The sequence below is a fragment of the Lutra lutra genome, chromosome 16 (assembly GCF_902655055.1).
Source record: "Lutra lutra chromosome 16, mLutLut1.2, whole genome shotgun sequence".
In the NCBI taxonomy this organism is placed as follows: Eukaryota; Metazoa; Chordata; class Mammalia; order Carnivora; family Mustelidae; genus Lutra; species Lutra lutra.
The window spans coordinates 55,906,105-55,925,103 of record NC_062293.1 but is presented as its reverse complement, the minus strand read 5'-3'; the positions used below and the strand labels follow the sequence as shown (position 1 = coordinate 55,925,103).

Genomic DNA, 18,999 nt, shown 5'->3' with positions numbered 1-18,999 from the left:
TTTCATAGCAACCATCCTACTCTCAGTGGGTCTCTACATGTCCTCTCTATATTGTTTTCATTCTTGTTTGTATCAAAAGATCCTACTGTGAAACGTTGCCCTGCATCTTGCTTCTTCTTCTTCTTCTTCTTTTAATTTGGTCTTGGAGATCTTCCTACATCTGCACATACATCCAACCTCATCTTTGTAATGCTTATATGATGGTCCACAAATTCATTGATCCTGGTTTTCTTAGCTTCCCGTTCCCAGAAACTGCTGCAGTCAAGGCCACATGGTCTGGCCTGGCTCATATATTATGGGAGGACTCGAAGGCATATATGTGGGGCAGATTCCTAGCGGGGAGAATGCCAGGTCAAAAGCTTGTCCTCCAAATAGGCACCACTAATTTCTACTCTTTCTACCAGTCACAACGAAAGAGCCCATCCTCCTGGCGCTGGGTGTCATGGAAGGCTTAAGTTTTTGCCAAATTGATTAGGTTTTATTTTTCAGAAGATTTATTTATTTATAGAAAGAGAGAGTGTGGGGAGCGGGAGGAGCAGTGGGAGAGGGAGAGAGAGAATCTCAAGCAGACTCCCCACTGAGCCCGATGTGGAGCCTGACGCAGGGTTCGATCTCATATCCCTGAGACCATGACCTGAGCCAAAACCACAAGTCCAAGATGCTTACCTGACTAAGCCACCCCCACACCTCAAAATCGATTCTTTTTTTTCTTTCTTTCTTTTTTTTTTTTTTTTTTTTGGAAAGGTCCTTAAAATTTTGACCTGCATTTCCTTAATTGTGACTCAAGGTTAATCGTATTTTTCATGTATCTCCTGGCCTTCCAAAAAAACCCTGTCTTTTTTTTCTTTCTGGGGGTTATAATGACCTATTCACACATTCCCTATTCACTTTTTCTAGGGCTTTATTATTATTGATATTAATGAGTGTCATGGACGTGAACTAAGGAAAGGTCCTTTCTCACGTGTATTGAAAATATTTTCCCAGGGTTTACCATGCATTTGGATTTCTGTCTCTGTCACATTTTTCCACTGAAAGTTTAGCAGGCAAGTGTCTGCGGAGCGGCCCTAGCACTATTCTGGCTTTTCATAGACCAGCTCCCTGTCTGTTCAGAGTGCATGCTGTGAATTTCAAGCAGGCTCTAAAGAGGGAGAGCTGCTCCTCTGACCACGGAAGCTACTTTTGGTTTTATTTCATCGCCGTAACATACTTTCATCACCCTGTTGGCCTACCAGGTTTTCCAGGGCAAGTCCGGTACCTACCACCTAACTGTCTTTCTGCCAAGAAAGCCAACTGGCTAAATGTTGCAAATGTGTAACCTGATTTACCGATCTTTACTTGATGAATTTTGGGATATGGGTACCGCTTGAAGAAAATAAGTCTGTCTGTGATTTTTGAAGTTCTGTCGTTTTATTCCTTGCTTAATGGATTTCGTCATGGGGCCCCTCGCCCCTCCCCCAAGAAGAACTCAAGGGTATTTTAGTCTTTGAGTTCTTAAAACTGGAGACTCTTTGCTGCCTTTATTCTTGAGGGACAGTTTGGCAGTGAATAAAATATTTGGGTCACAGTTTCTTAACTAAAAACTAGCTATCCATCCATTTATTCATCTATCCGTCTCTCTGTCCATCCATGCATCCATCCATCCATCCACCCATCCATCCATCCATCCACCCATCCATTCATCTACCTATCCATCTATCTATCGCTCCATCCCTTCATCCATCCATATATCTTTTTATCCACCCATCCCCCAATCCATTCATCTCTCCATCTATCCATCTCTCCATCCATCCATCCCTCCATCCATCCATCCTTCCATCCATCCATCTCCATCCATCCATCTATCCCTCCATCCCTCCATCCATCCATCTCTCCACCCATCCATCACTCCATCTATCCATAATAAAGTAATTATTTAACTGTGAATGACGTCCCCAGCTATCCAGCATAGGAAATAAAACACAGAAGCACCTCATCTACTCTTCCTCCTCAGTTACATTGCACTCCCTACCTCTAGAAGTATCTGTTTGAAGTATCTATCATTTCCCTGAATCTCTTTGTACTTGTATTAACACTACATTTGCTTGTATCCTGAAACAATATACAGGGTTGTATTGCCTGTTTTATAACTGTCTAGATGATGGCATCCTGTTTTTCCTCGCTTTGCTTAGTATACTCAGCATTATAACAGACTATCCTCCATGTTGCTACTTAGAGCTCTGGTTCATTCCATTTGGACTGTAGTATAGGATTACATCATATGAGTATGACATTATTGATCGCTTGTTCTCTTGGTAGGAAGATGGAGCCTTCTCCATTTCCTTATTACAAACAATACTCACTATGAACATGCTCGTGCGTATCTCCTTATGCACATGTGTGACAATTTATCTACCGAAGGGAGCTTGCTGTTTCTACCATGCATGTGTCTGCAAATTTCCAAAGTGGTTGTACCAATTTACACTCCCAGCAGAAGCGTGCAAGGATTCTCATTACTATTTACCCATGTCCATGGCATCAGGCATTTTCACTCCTCCCAGTCTGCTGGGTATGAAATGATTTCTCATTATGGCTTTAATTTGAATTTCCCTGGTTACTTGCAAGAGGGAACATGACTTTATGTGAATCAGCCCTTTGGGTCTTCTCTGCTACGATTTGCTTGTTCATCTCTTTGGCCCATGCTTTCTGTCAAGTTCTTTTACCTTCTCATTAATTTGAAGCTCTTTATGGGTCTTGGATGTGAATGTAAATACATGTTTTTGAGCCTTTGACTTGCAGTTTTGTGATGGCTTTTGGCGCCTTATGTTTAAAATACACTCACTGGCTTCCTCTCTAGTCTATGCCTTGCTCCTCGTTTCAAAATCCTTTCCTCTCTGAAGTCATGAACAGATGGCTCACTTCTTTTCTTTTAAGGTTTGGCTTTTCACACTTAGGTCTTTAGTCCCCTTTGAACTGATTTCCATGTGTATTTTTTTTAAATTTCTGTATGTGTATTTTCCTTTTGTTCTACTTCTACTAAATGAAAAGTCTTTTGTTTTTTTCTGCCTGTGGAACTCTTTTTCTCTTCTTCTTTCTTTGCAGTATTTTCAATGAGTTTTGAAGGAATGGAATCAAAACATCTCTACTCAAAAATATTAGCAAACTTTGCATTATTCTCAAAGCCTTAAATTCTTCAAAAGTTTGCTTTGCTTCCCCTCCCTCACTTTTTAAAGTGTTTTATGATGATGGAATTTTCTTTTATTTTTAAATTTAATTAACTGATGAATTTATTTATTTCCTATATATTTTTAGAAGGCATTTCACCAGAATATATCTAGATTTTGGTCCCTTCTAAGACATGCTGATGCTTGATCTTGCCTTTTGTCTTTGGATCTGAAGACTGAAGTCTTCCCATCTGCTCAGGAAAAAAAACCCAAAATCTATTAACTTTTAATCATTGCTTCTGAATTATCCCTTCTGTGTCTCTTCTGGGAATACTGTTGGAAATTAATGGAAACGCCTAGAATCGTCCTCTCTGTCCCTTCTCTCCCATCGTTGCTGTCTCTTTGTCCTCTTCCCCCACCCAGTGCCCACCACATCTCTCTTGTTGGGATTTACTGCACTGATTTCCTTCAGGACACACTCTGTTGGCCGTGTCTGCAACCCAGGCCAACCATCCTGGTCAGTTTCTTTCCTTCCCTTGGTTCTTGATCTAATTTCACAGTTACAAACTGCCCTTACATCTCAACTGACATCATGTTCAGGTAGTACCTCCTTTCCCCCTCCTCTTTCTTGCAGCAAATCTCTTTTCCAGAGAAACTTGCCCTGTAGCCTCTCAGACTTTCTGCCTTATCAGAGCCACCAGCCCTCTTCTGAATTCAGGAACTCAGTCTCAGACCTTTCTTTAGCTTTCAGTGCCTCCTGACCAGGGAAGGAGGGAGGTAGGCATTGAACTTGAACCTCAGTGCTCTCCCCATGACTTTGGACATCTGGATGCCGGTGACGGTGAGAGAGCAGTGGTAAAATTAAGGGTCCAGAATGCACCCAGATGCTGCTTTTCACTGTTGGAGTTCAGCAATTGGTGGCAGGTGCCCCTTTGCAACCTGAACCCTACCTCATTCCTGGACGCGGCTGTGCATGTGCCCATACTGTGACCTGGGCAGGCAGAAAGGCATAGACTTAGGGTGGTGGCTGCCAGATGGAGAAGGGCTGGTTCTTTGTGTTATGTCTAAAGAGTTCTGTGATACCCCTCGTTATCACACATCTGTCCAACTGTGGACTGCACGCATCACTGTGGCAGAGAAGAGACATTGACTCCCGCTGTTTGCCCCACCCACCTGCTCAGGGCTTTGCTTTGACCGATCATTCTTTTCATCATGCTGTCCTTGCTCATGTGAGACCCTGCCTCTCAGAGGGCATGGAGAATGTGAATCCTCCTGGACCTTGACCTCCTAGCATTGGCCCTGGATCCAGCTCAAGAGGGACCTGTCAGTTGTTCTGACACAGTGGTTCTTAAAGGGTGGTCCCTGGACCTGTGGCCCTCAGCGGTGTCACCTGGGAACTTGTCAGACGTGGAACTGACCTCTGACCTAGGACATCAGGAACCATGAGGCCGGGGCCCAGCCATCCAGTGAGCGCTCAAGAGTGAGGACCTCAGCTCCCACAGGAGCTGACGCTGTCACCCTGCCTTCTCCCACTCAACGTCTCGGGCAGCTATCCCAACAAGTGTCTTCAAAGATGCCTTTGAAAAATGTTATGTGCTTCCTAGAGAGGTGGGTGCTCATTAACAGGAAGCTAGACTTGGTGTTCGTGCTTCCTTTTCATGTCATGGAACTCAATATTTTCCAAGCCGATCTGGGCATAGAATTCTTTATTCCCGCCACCTGCTCTTGGTCTTGACCCCTTGGCATATCTTACCTTTACTCAACTCAGGGCCTTGGTGTTGAAGCTTGACCCACCAGGGCTCCAGCTTCTATGAACTTACTCACCTCCAGGCAGACCACTCCCAAGGTGGCATTTCTACTGGGTTCAACTGCTGGAGAAGAGTCACAACTGCATTCTTGTGACCATTCAGACCATGGGGTGAGGTACGAAGATGGCAGGGCTTGGGGATTTACTGCTGACTAGCTCCGTTAAGTTGGGGAATGTGACCTTTTCACAAGGCTCTTGTGGGAAGTTCGTGGAGCCAATGATGGAAGGGAGACACGGTTTGGAGTGAGAGGAACTGAAAACTACCATTGGCTCAGTCATCTTCCCCTGGCTTCCATTTCTCCATCGGTAAATGGCAGCATTGTAATATAATAGACAATAAGCGTATGCAGTTGCAATTAAAATTTTAAGATAATAATACATGTGAAAAATCTCTGTTAAACTGCATTATGTTAGAAAATGTCCACTACTATGATGTCCAAAAAAAAAAAAAAAAAAAAAAAAAAAAAAAACAGCCAACCCTTAGGTTGTACATTCAGAGGCTCTGTCTCTCTGCCTGGCGCATAGTAGGTGATCAGAAAACTGGTGTTGTTCGTGAAACAAAGCAGAGCCCCAAGGCACCAGGGCAATGCTCAGTCCCGAGGGACCTTGTTCCAGCTGACAGATAAGAATGATTTGTAAGTAGCACAGGCACTGTTTATTCTCCATCTTCCTCGGTATTGATTTGTTTATCAAAAATTTTATTTATAAAAGAGCACAAAAATAAACCAGCCCCAGTTCCGCAGGAAGCCTTGCAGGTTCTGAATTAATGAGGTCCGAATTTATGACAGTTCTGAACTGTGACTTCCTTCTCCTGCCTGGCCGCGGTTGGGGGTGGGGTGGGGAGGAAGTGACCACGTTACAGGGCAGGGGTCCCTCTCTCCCTGCTGCTCACCCTTCCACACACCCTTTCCCCCAACCCCTTCATCCCCGATAAAGATGCTTTTCTCCAGGTCCTAGAGGCGGTTTCTGGAGTTCTAACATGGCTTGAGATCCGGGCAGATGCTGCTTAGCTCCAATAATTCTGTTCTGTCAAATTCTGGGTCATGACCGCAGTATTTTATAGTCCGAGAGCTGCTTGTGGAAGGCTGTGAGCCCTGAGGAATGAGTATCTCTTCCAGAGTGGAAGGCACGACAGAAATGGTGGCAGAATTCTCTTGAGTTCCTCATGTGCTAGGACAAGAGTTTGGTCCCTGGACCGGACAGCAGCAGCATCACCAGTGACTCGATAGAAATGCAGAGTCTTGAGCCCTGGTCCCAACTCTGGGAGGGGGCCCAGCAATCCGTTTTAACATGCCCTCCTGGTTTTTCTGATGCACACTCAGGTTTGAGGACTCTTGATGTGGGAGAAGGAGAAAGGAACTGGGAGGGAAGAAAGGGAGGACTCTGGAGCCCAAAACTTATTAGATCGTGGGTGGTCCAAGCACCCCCGAGGGTCCAACAGATGTTCCTTGAACCCACCTGAATAAACTGAACCTAGGTTTTCTCTCCATTTACCCTAGGGCAATGGTTTTCTTTTCTGGTTGGCACATTAGAATCAGCTAGAGAGCTCTTTAGAAATAGCATCCCCTAAGCTCAGACCCCGATCAACAGAATCAGAATCCCCGGAGTTTTGTCTGGACATGTGCATTTTTTAAAGCTTCTAGATGGTTCCAGCATGCACCTGTGTTGAGATCTACCAATGCAGAGGACGCCTTGTTAAGAAAAAATGTAATTTGTGTTGTCTTTACATATACTATACATTTTTTTATTAGCTGTTTATTTTACTTATTTATATTATAAAAAAGACATACTTAGTAAGGAAAAAATCTTGTAAAATACAGAAGCACTGAAAGGAGAGAAGAAATAAGGCATGAGTTCTAGTTATCTGAAGGTGGTCGGCAGTGTTTTCACTTGTAGTTGGATGGTGTTTTCTTTTAATCTTCTTTATTTATTTCTAATACTCTGGTGTGACTTTATAGCATTGTGATCAAACATAATATAGCATTTTCTGTCCACTTTTTTTTCTTAAAGGGGGAGAGGGGGTGGAGGGGCAGCGGGGAGAGAGAGAGAATCTCAGGCAGTGTCCACGTCCAGCGTGGAGCCTGAAGTGGGGCTCAATCTCAAGACCTTGTGATCGTGACCTGAGCTGAAACCAAGTGTTGGACACTCAGTCGACTGTGCCACAAGGGCAACCCGTTTTCTGTCCACTTTTTAACTTCACCTTCTTTCTGCATAAGTCCACACACTTACTTCTAAGTAGTTTTCAGTGCGCTCTTATAGGAACACAACAAAAATACGCTTTTCTCCAGTTTCCTGTGTCTGTGCCTCAGGATGGCATTTACAGAGTCCTTTTTCTTTACCACAGCCGTATTTCCAGAGCTTTGTGAAGTCCCATTTCGAATGTCAGAAGCAGAATATTACTCTCCTTCTCTTTGAATTTCTTCTCCCAAGCTCCTCGCCCATCCTCACCTTTCCCCAGACAAGCCCTGTGGGTAGACGGCTACATTAGGCGGACAAAGAATAACATCTTATTGTGGAAAGTCAGCAGGGGAAAGCAGTGAAGATTTTGCCACTGTTTTACAGCCACCATTCTGCCCGCCCCCTTCGGCTGACTGGATCTCTCCTAAGCCACCAGGCTCTAGTTCCCTGGGATATGGTGGTACTCTTAAACAGGCACATAGAGGGGGCATCCTCAGCCAGACGGAGCCAGGCCTCGTGCTCTGGAAAGAAAGAAAACAAATGAGTAAGGCAACACGGAAGAAGCTGGGACAATGGACAGGATGGGGGGAAGGGGCAAATATACCAATATTCTGTTGTGCTCGGTCAGAAATGCCAAAATCAAGCCCCGTGTACCCCTTTTCCTTCTGCTTTCTATGTATCCTTTCCAGAACTTTTGTCTTTGTTGTGCAAGTATATATATACATACATATATATATAAATATGTATATCTACTTGATATATATACTTTTTATATATACAGTGTATATATTTGTAACATATATTATATGTGTTTATAAAATAATATATATATTTTTTCTTGACGGCTCTACCTCCTGCCTCAGCTGCTGATTTGCCACTGATGGCCTCACTCTGGCGGGATGAGTGGGAGTTCCAGCTCCTGCCTTATTTTTGCTGCTACGAGTCTTCAGATAACTCTGCCCCGTCTTCTTGCAGGACATTATGGGAAGGATGCTTACCGAAGTGGAGGACCCGATCTCCATAACTTCATCTCCTCTGGATTTGTCACGTTAGGAAGAGGACACACGAAGGGTACAGTGGAAACCATTTTTTACTAAAACACACAGGTTGCCTAGGGAGCCCCGCTCTGAAACGCAAAGACGATGTAGAGCCCAGAGGCTGGTCCGAGACAGGGAAAAGCAAGGGGTGGTGCCACGGCAGCCAGTCCTGGTGACGTACGTGGCTTCTGAGAGGTCACAGGTGGGATGTTAGAGGGTCTGTAGATGTGACAGAGACATCCCTCTCGCCCCCCGGCCCCGGCGAGGAGCGGGACCCAGAGGCCAGGGCCCCTGCGGGAGGGACCACAGGCAGCATGGTGGGAAACTGCCAGCGGACGGGGCACCATTTGCAAAAGGTGTGTTCTCCTCTTGGCTCTTACCCCTTTTCCGTTTGAAAGCCACATTTTATAAACTGATGTCAACACTCTATACTCTGGGTTTCAGAGCCAGCGCGCATGTTGGAGAGTTTCAGTGTCCTAAGTGTGTCTGTATAAACTCTCTACAGTGTGGACCCAAAGGTAGAGGTTACACAGACCTTGAAGCCTCAAGATGGCTTTTCTGCAGAGCTGCTTTGTGTCCTAGCTGACAGCTTGCCCAGCATCTGTGCGGGATGGGGAGGGGGGTGTGGAATCCTCCATTCTGTCTTTTGTTTAAACAGAGTCTTCCTAGTGTTGTGAGCATTCTGTCCTATCAAGAGGAACCGGATCCCCGACTCCTCTGTTGTTTACCCTTCCTAACACCTGTGTATTGTTATAGACCAACTGTGAATTCTGTTGTAGGGATGCTCTAATCCCTGTCTGCCTCTGAATTACATGTCTGTTTTCAGTGTGAGCGACCAAGGAACTTTGCGATTTTTTCTTACATTCCATGCCAACTACTTTTTAAATTCCCTATGTGATGTTTGTTCATCCTATAGAGAAAAAAAATATATATATATATACATATAATATCTGTATCTGTGTATGTATTTTCTGTTATGTCTCTTTGTGTCTAAATAAAGTTTATTGAGGATACAGGTGGCATTTGTGGCTATGCGAAGTTGCAGAATCAAATTGGGACCAGAAGGGGAGTTGGGTGACCTGGTGAACCAGCGAAAGACACAATCTTAGTCATCCTCATATGGCTCGAAGCTTAGGACGGCCCGCCCCCACGTCACGTGCTCTGCGATGATTACCTCGCGCTATGCAACAAATTACACAGACCTAAAATGTCGCATTTTAAAACAATACCAAACAAATGTATGATCTCGCATAGTTTCAGCAGGTCGGGAATTCAGGAGCAGCTGAGCTGAATGCTTCTGGGTTGGGGTCTCTCATGAAGTTCCAGTCAACATTGCAGCAAGGGCTGTGTCATCTGAAGTCTTGACTGTGGCGGAGGACCGGCTTCCAAGATTGTTGGCGCCCAGTGTGCTGGCTGTTGGCAGGAAGCCTGCGTTCCCCTCCCCCGCCCCCACAATGTTCTATTGCGTGTCCTCACAGCATGGTGGTTGGGCTTCCCCAGAGTGGGTGATCCAAGGAAAAGAAAGAGAGAAATCGAGTGTCTTTTATGACCAAGCCTGTTGGCGACACACTGTCATTTGCTCCATATCTTACTGGTGACACAAGTCAGCTTGATTCCAGATGGGAGGGAGTTACGCAAGAACAGGAATATCAGGGGCCAGGGATCCCTGGGGGCCATCTTGGAGATTGGCTACCCCACTCCTACAGCCATGGGGCAGAGCAACGGATCCAAATTTTTCCAGAAAACATGACAGCTCTTACCAAGCCTTCTCAACCCCAGTAATTTCCCACCCTTGCCCCTACCCGGTGCAGGTGGTCCAACATGAAACACCAAAGAGTTCAATCTAAAGAACTCCCTATGTAGATTATAATGGTGACAGCTTTAGGTTCATACAGTCATTCAACAAATATTTCACGAGGCCTGCCTGGCACTCAGCAATATTCAGAAGTAAACAAAATGGGATCTGCTTCTGTGAAACTCCTATTCCACTGGGGGAAAGCAGACAAAATGAATTCTCGACAATGGGAGCAAGGGGAAGACCTCCAGCAGGTGCAAGGATGGGAATGCTCGGCTGGGAGCCGGCCTTGTCAGGAAGGGCAGATTGGATGAGGTGGTAATTGGGCAGAGACCCGCATCCCAGGCAGAGGCAACAGGAGGGCAGCCCCAAGGTGGAAGCTTTCTTGTGGTGCCGAGAAGTAGGAGGAGGGCTAGTGTGAATAAAGCAGGGTAGAAAAGGATGAGAAGAGGAGGACACGGGACCCAAACCAGAGGGGAGCCAGATCGTGGATTTATCAGGTGGTGGACACTAGGCTGCTTCAGAAAGAACTAGATAGACCCCTATCAGAGCAACATAAAGACGATTCTCTATCCCTGTTCATCCTTTGGGTCACTGTCATCCGGGCAGCTCTACCCCACCATGGGTATGGGGCTTTGCTGTGGCTGCTGCTGAGTTCCCTGATATTAGCTTGTCTGTGCTTCCTGCAGCCGTCCTGAGTGTGCCTGGCCCGACTCCCAGCCCCCTGCACCAGACACCACCCTCACCAGGTCCTTTTTATCCTTCCCTTCCTCTCAAGGCCTCTGAAACCTCCTCTCTCCTCCAGGAATGTACCTGGTGTGGCTTTTCCTCTTGAGATAATAACTAAAGTTCCATGAGCCAGGAGACTGGGGCTGGGAGAGGAGCTTTGGAAACGGGACTCTCCTTCTGATATCAGAATCTTTCTCCCTGCACAGCCTGGATCTCTGGGAAAGGGCTCAGCTCCATCCTCCCTTCCTTCAGTGCAACCCAAGTTCAGCTCTGAGTGGTACCTAGAAGCAAGAGCGGCCCCCTGGAAATATGCCATGGGCAGGGCACCCCTCAGGGGCATCGAACATGGGGCCTTTGCTCATTCTGTGTGTTTCATGCCTTTCCTTTTCCTTCTCTGTTTGTTTCTTTCCTTTACCTCCCCTGTCTGTTGGGTACCTTTTCCTTTATTCCCAGTTTTTCTCTTCTTCCTACATTGGCATTAGGCCTTCTGGGGACTACTGCTTGGCCCCACCATGACACTCAGAACTGATGGGGGACCGGCTCCTGCTTTAGAAGGTCATACCATTGCCCTGCTAGCCTGCATCCCTGATTTTCACATGTATTCCTAGAAGACTCTGACTATCTGAAAAATCACAATAACGGTCCCTGTTCTAGATGGTGGTGGCAACTTCTTCAGATACTGGGATGTAGCCAGCCCTGGCTGTCCTTTCAAAGGCCCCAGAGGCATCATGGGGAGAGATGGGCATCCCGGCTTTGGTGTTGGCTCGTGCGAATGCAGAGCTGGGGGTGAGGATGCTTTAGAATGAGATCCACGGTGCACAGGTAATTAAACCTTCCAAGACAAACCCTAATAAACAAGGGGGTGTTTTTGGCTCTTGGGATTGCAAAGGTGAGACATTGAAAGAACCGGAATTCTGACCTTTGAGGGGGGCTTCGTAACCACCAAAGCCCCCGGTTCCATCTTTATCCTGTTAGGAAACTCCGTGTTTTAGCCTAGGATGCCATGTAGCCATGAGTCTGCCTTCAAGGGTAAATGGAAGTCAAGGCCGAGGAAGATGTTGACCAGACTGACCATGAGTTTAAACCAAGGTCCCCCTACATCGTTTTCTCTATTCATTAGACAGGATTACCCACCCAGGCCCCCCACGTAGGGCCCCAGAGTAGCCTTGAGGGAACCAGAGCATCCCCCAGGCTGCCACAATGGAAACCCAGTGATAAAGCCTCCTATTTGCTGAGCATTTACTATGTACCAGCATTTTGACACGTGCCATCTTATTTTCACCTTTACAACGACCCCGTGGGAGAGCCCTTGTCAGCCCCATTTTGCTACAAAAGATCTTTAAAATAAGGGAATGGGAGAAGAGGACTGGACTGCAGGTACAGAAACCCTTTAGAGGGCTAATGTGATGCAGAGTAGGAATGAGGGCAGGACCCGGAAGGGAGAGTGATGTAAAGAGAGTTGTGTTTTGTTTTGTTTTAAGATGGGAGAAGCCCCAGTGTATTTGCTCGCTGGTAGGAATGGTCCAGCAGAGAAGGGGAAATTGATGATGCAGGGTGGGGTGGGGGTGGGGGCAGGGGGTTCAGAAGTGGTGTCCTCGGTAGGCAAGAGCTGATGGGATCCACCATGGAGATGGTGGATCTCCACCAGGAGCAAAACCCACCCAAGAAATCCCCCACTGATGGAAGGCAAAGTACAAGGCCCCAGGTACATGCAGGTGGGCATATGCCATCGGTGCTCAGTGATTTGGAGAAGCAAGGTCATCATCTGTGAGCGAGGGAGAGGGTGGTCTTCCAACCCTGTTTGTCCCCAATGTTCCAGTTTCAGCACATGAAAGGCTGCTTCCTGAGCAGCCCCTCAGTCCCAGGCAAACGGGGACACCTGGTCACCCTAATGAGAACATATGAGCAAGTCCAGCCCTGGTGGCTTCAGAGCATCTTCCACACCCATCTGGGGCCCAGAGACTTACACCCAGGATGCCGCTGCCTGGGGCTGGCCTCTGCACAGCCACGGGTGCTCCTAGGCCTCAGGACTTCCCTGAGATCAGCCGGGAGATAGAGACGAGGCCAGAATGGAGGAAGCTGCCGCCCTGGAGGACCGTTCCAGAGCCTGCAGACAGAACTCGAGGGGATGGATTGCCTCATTCTGTCTGAATGATGCTACCCAGGGACCAGGCTGGCTCTGTCCATCCCTGCTGCCCAGCCAGACTCTCCGTGGGGTCTGAGGCAGAAGCCAAGGCAGGAGAGTCCGGGCTCCCTGCAGATGAACGAGGGGCATCTGAGGAGGTTGCTGAGATCAGAGCTGCATGTGGCCATCCCGATGCTAGTTCAGGAGGCTCAGCAATGAGGGGCAGGGACAGCATCCCACCTGCTCAAGTCCCCAGATCTAAGGACAAGGAGCAGCGATCCAGAGGGACCAGGGCTGGGCTGCTGGCACCTGTCCCTTGAGCAGGGGACGAAGCCGGGGATGGGTCCTAACATGCAGAAAGCCTACAGGTGTTAGCCAGTGATGAGTCCAGGTACATGTTCTACAAGGAATCAGGGTAGGGGAAAGTGAGGACAGAGCCTTGGGGTCAGTGTGGTGGCTGAAATAGAGTGTAAGAGGCGGCAGACCTTTGGGTCATGATGGGGTCCAAAGGATAACGTGGGAATGGGTCTGAATAAAAGGGAGGAGCCAGTGAACACGGAGGTGAGGGTCTTGCTTCCACTTCCTCAGGCCCCGCACAACCATAAACAGCCCACCCTGGGGGCTGCCACGGCTGTGGCACCCTGTGGAACCCTGTGGTACCCAGGGTTCGAGATGAGGTCTTCAACTCTAGAAAAGAAAGAAGGGGGGCAGGCCACAACCCCCGCACCTGGGTTTGAGTAGTAGCCTTCAAACCATCCTGTGGATTGTGGTGAGGGGACCCCCAAACCATCATGGCAAAAGAAATCTTTATTATTTTCCCACTCTGGGAGCCAGGGGAGTGAGTGGGCTTTCCCTAAGCCAAGGTGTTCCAAGGCTGGACTCCAGATAAAGCACAGAGCTCAGAAGGCATCTGGTCTCCATGGCAACGGAGAACTGGGAAGTACAGCAAGAGACAGGGAAAGCTGGGTCTGGCTTGCCTGAGATTGGCCTCTGAGAAGCCCAGGCCACCTGGGAACATTCCTTCCCGTACTTTCTCCATAGGCCAAGGTGGGCGGGAAGAAGTGGGAGCGGAGCAGGGCGGAGTTCTTGGGTTCTGGGCTGAGGGCACCATAGATCTGAGCTGTCTGCAGATCATTCTGCTCTGCGTCACGGGGCAGCTCCTTTGTTTACTCTCTGCCTGTTTCTGTTCACTCCTGATTCAGGGCTAATACCAAGAACTGGGCTTTGACTCCGTGTGCTCAGCCTTATTCGGTGGCATTTGTTAGAATGGCATCAACCTCGCCCAGTGGTTGATTGGCTCAAGCTGACTGCGTCAAAGTAAAGACGGGTCTGCATGGCCAGTGAATTCCATGCCCACCTGGTGAATCCATGGCTCAGAATTACTGCTGTTCAAACAAGAAGAGACCAAGGCAGAACGAAACCCAGTACCATACCTCACGGGGTTCCCAATTGGATACTTCCATGTGTGAGGTCAGCCATTTTGCTTAAAAGCAGCTCTTCCACAGAGCCCCCTTTCCTACATAGGTCCTGCTGACAGGAACATCCATGATCCCTCCCCATCTCGGGAAGGGGAAGAAAGGGCGCTGTGTCCTTCCTCAGTCTTACTGAGGACCATCTTCAGCTAGGTTCATTTGGGTAGCAGTTGAACCTTGCAGATGGACCTTGTGGAGCATGGTGCCCACCAGAGCCAACTTCTTGAGGCGTCCAATGGCCCACTTCTAAGGTAGAACCACCCTCCTTGGCATTGGGAGACCCACTCGGAGGCATTGAGGGTGTCCATCTACAAACTGACCATCCTCTTGGGTTCTCCTTGTTCTAAGGGCAGTGGTTGGGTTGAAAGCAGACACTGATGGGTGTTGGGGCATCCAAGCCATCATCAAGCTCACGTTACCTTGGGAAATCATGGTGTTGAGAAAAAAGTCCCCATTAATGCTTGCCTGCGGGCCTTCTACCATTGGCCCACATGGGATGCTGGGATAGTCCAGTGGGACAGGCCGCTGGGCTGGTGTAAAGAGGGGAGAGGTGACACAAGGCCAGGGGTTCAGGATGCACTGGGAAATTTCCATGGGAAATGCCAACTCACTTGTAGGGTCCTTGGGTGTTCTGCTCAGAAGAGGAGGATGTCCCATAGTCTCCAGCAGCAAGGCAAGAGAGAGGTCTTGTTGGTACATTGAAACCAGGGAAACATAGCTCCTGACTCCTTTTCCACTCAGGCAGGAAGGGAGGTTTCCAAAAGGAAACTCGGAGCACCCCAAATGTCCTTGAAGTCCCAACTGGGAGAGGATAGAGGATCAAGTTCTTGGGTTTTCCCAGAGGCTGACGTGCTCAGCCAGAGGTCTAGCAGCTCTGGGCCATGTTTTGCTTGCTTTCTACTTGCTTGCTGGTGCCAGATTGGAGTTTCCTCTTGCCATGACCCATGACCCACGTTGGCCCCAGGTGCAAGTTTGTGGCTGGTGCATCGTCTTCTTGGCACTGGTCTTAGCAATGACTGGTCATCCAACTTGGGAATCTCCCCTTCTTAGGAGCCAGCCCTTGGCGTTGGCTTTCCCTCATTCTCTGCTGCTCAATGCCAAGAGTCTCAGGAACCCTGAGAGTGAAGCTGTGGGGCTGTCAGGCCCAGGAAGGTGCTGGGAGTGCCGTCATCCCTACACCAGCGGGCGTCTGTGGCCAGGATTTCTCATTGGCCCCGAAGTGGGACAGAAAACTGATGATCTCAGTTCTCTGGGGCACTACCGCTCTCTGGAACATAACCATAGAATTCTGTGACTCAGCTTCTGTGCAGATGATGGATGTGGCAGGATAATGACATGCCAGCCCTTCCTGCCTGGCATCACGGGGCCAGCCTCAGTCTTACTGACCTCCAGGTGGTGATGCAAACTTTCCTCCTTAAATAATGTTGGAAGAAGGAGTGTGGTGAGAAGAAGAGGGCCTCTGGGGTCAGACAGGCTCATTTAACTCCCGGCTCTCCCCACGCCTGCTAGCCCTGTGACCTTGACCTCTGTGACATTCATCTATAAGATAAGGTTAATAGTGCTAGCTGCCTCATGGGACGCTACGTGGAGATCCTATGAGATGATAGGCACCAGAGCACTGAGCTCAAGCAATGGGAGGTCTTCATATTATCCGTGGCTTCAAATGCTGAAGTCTTACTCTCCAAGGGTTAAGGCTAAGGCTACAGGCGCTGGCATCTGCTAGGAGCTAGTTAGAAACACAGACCTTGAACCTACTACACCTGCAATGTCAGCAAGACCTCCAGGTGATTCGTACGCACATAAAAGTCTGAGCAGCACCACCCTCAAGGAGTTTCAAGTTCAAGTGCCGTCCTCTTGAGGGTCTTCAAGGTCACTTCCATTTCTGAGACTCTTCTTGCCATGAAGCCTCTGCTTCATGGGGGAAGCCGGGGTGTCCTGCAGCTGGGGAGGGAGAGAATTCCTCCCTAAGGGGAATTTCTGAGCTCTGGATGGTGATGCAAAAAGACGTCCTAAGACTTGAGCAACCTGTCCCACATATCAGAATCACGGGGCTTTGTCTATCTCCATGAAACTTAATTATGCGTTGAGCAAAGACGAGTAAAATAGTGCCCGGCTTCCGGAAGTACCATCCCTGTCAAACACAAGGGAAGTGCCGTAAAACATATCCCAAGAAGAGTGTGGGGGAGAGGAGGATGCGGGGACTTAAAGGAGGAAAACCTTTTCTCTGAGTGGAGGAGTCCTAAATGGGCTTCTACAGGAGATGGGAGTTGGAATGGTCCTTGCAGGGCAGGAAGGATGTGACAAGCCAAGAGTGGGGCAGGGTCGGCATTGCAGGTTGAGGATAAAGGCACAGAGATGGAAACACCAGTATGACAGGGCATAGGACCCCTTTTGCGGGGTATGAGGAAGTGATAGAGACCCTGGGACACCTGTGTGGGGGGCAGCTGGAAATGACCCTGGAAAGGTGGGTTGGAGTCAGTGTCCTAAATCCTGCCAGGACCAAGGGGAGCAAAACACAGGCTGAGGTCAGATTTCCAGCCAGGTATCACCGCCTGTCTTCTCCTGCTGCGTTCTACTCTTCTGCCTTTAAGAATAAAATGTAAGGGGGTGCCTGGGTGGCTCAGCGGGTTAAAGCCTCTGCCTTCAGCTCAGGTCATGATCCCAGGGTCCTGGGATCAAGCCCCGCATCGGGCTCTCTGCTCAGCGAGGAGCCTGCTTCCTCCTCTCTCTCTCTCTCTTTCTCTCTCTCTGCCTGCCTCTCCTCCTACTTGTGATCTGTGTGTGTGTGTGTGTGTGTGTCAAATAAATAAATAAAATTTTTTAAAAAAGAATAAAATGTAAGCAAGGGACACCTGGGAAGCTCAGTCAGTTAAGCATCTGACTCTTGATTTTGGCTCAGGTCACGATCTTAGGGTTGTGGGATCAAGCCCTGCATCGGGCTCTGTGCTCAGCATGGAGTCTGCTTGAGATTCTCTTCCTCTGCCCCTCCCCTCAATCATGTGCTCTCTCTCTCAAAAAAAAAAAAAATAAATAATATCTTGCTTAATAAATTAAGCAAAACCACAATGTACCAAGCAGGCCCCTGTGTGAAGCAGACTCCCTGGGCAGAAATGGGCACGGCAAACTTAGGGTCAACTTCCTGCCTCTATTTCCCCCACAGCCAGCATCCACCCTGCATGTCCATCATGGAGCACCGGACTGCAGAGCTGAGACAATCCGGTGGGCTCACGGAGCCAGTGCCCCATGGAGACTCCACTACCCCCATACCCATAGGTTTTCTGACTTACAGTCTGGAAAGTCTCCCCATGTCAGGCCTGTTTCCTTGAGGAAGATGGGGCCTGGAAGGTTTGTAAGGCCCCTTGTTCTCCGATACCCTGGGGTCATCTCAGGAGGAAACACCTCCTGATGTGAACTACGGTGTGGAGTCAGGCACCCAGCCTCCTCCCACAGGAGACCTTTGACTTGGAACGTCCCCAAATATTCCCAGAGTGGCCCAGTCCCCTGCCCACGCTCTGTGGTACCTGAAGGAAGATGTGCCTCAGGCTAGAAGGAGGTGATTTCCCACCCCCCTCCCCGAGGTTCACATTAGATGATTCGTGGTTCATACCTGAAGCAACATCTTTTCCTGTAACAACGTGTGCATGAGCCATTGGGTTCATGGGGGCCAAGAGCTTATAAAGGATTCATTCCTTAAATAGGATGGATGTCAGACGCTTGCTCTCACATCCGCTTTCCAATGAATCTTTTCACTTTTGCCCTGGAGAGTCATTCTGGGGGAGCGTAATGGTTCTGGTTTTTCCGCTGAGAGCAGTTGAACCCAGATGCCCAAGCCTTGTGTCCATTCAACAGGAATATGGACACTAGCCACGCCCTGATTGAATCGGGGCAGATTCCACAGAAACTTAACGTTTGTGCAGATGAAGGCAAGGGGCTCCCAGCCGGTGGCCCCCCCGGCTCCTTGTGGGCTCAAGTAGAGCCTTGCAAGCTATTCTTGGGACCTCTCCTGCCTCACCACTCCCATCCATGTGCACTTCCACTCCATTCCACTCTGGCCTCGTGACCTTGCTCACTCTGGTCTCCTGACCTTGCTTGCTGCTTGAGCCCTTGATTTCTCTTTTTAAGGTTTTACTTATTTTGAGAGAGTGAGAGAGCGCTCAAGCTGGGGGAGGGGCAGAGGGAGAGGGAGAATCTGAAGCAGACTCTGCAGGCAGTGAGGAGCCCCACATGGGGCTCGATTCCACAAATGGTGAAATCATGACCTGAGCCGAAATCGGAAATTGGGTGCTTTACCGACTGAGCCTCCCAGGGGCCCCTGTGTGCTCCCTTCTTATCCCAGCATCCCAGTCCATGACTCCCTCCCTTCCCACTTAGATAGCTCTCAAAGGCCTCCCAGATGGCGTTCCATGCTTGCCCCCCACATCTTGTCCTCTGCTGAGCAGCCAGACTGATCTTATTCTAACCTAATTTAATCCTAAATATACCTAACCTCACCTGAAGCTTAGACCTCTTGTCGCTCTTTGCTTTATAAAAGCTCAAAGGCTCTCTCCTGGAACCAGAGTCTTAAATATTCACCCTAACGCGTCAGAATGGCACTTGTGCATCATAAAAATATTGAGTTCAGGGCCACCTGGGTGGCTCAGTCTGTTGAGCGTCTGACTCGTGGTTTCGGCTCGGGTCGGGATCTCAGGGTCGTGGGATGGAGCCCAGCATTGGGCT

At 48.7% G+C, this 18,999-nt stretch overlaps 1 protein-coding gene across 1 annotated transcript in view; it reads left to right on the top strand.

Annotated features, from left to right (window-relative positions):
* The window catches only part of SHISA6 (shisa family member 6), a 277,042-nt gene that overhangs the window by 121,817 nt on the left and 136,226 nt on the right, over nucleotides 1-18,999 (top strand). Inside the window, exon 3 of the mRNA XM_047709207.1 lies at nucleotides 8,101-8,196. Within this exon, the coding sequence (XP_047565163.1) occupies nucleotides 8,101-8,196 (96 nt within the window). The remainder of the gene's footprint in view (nucleotides 1-8,100; nucleotides 8,197-18,999) is intronic.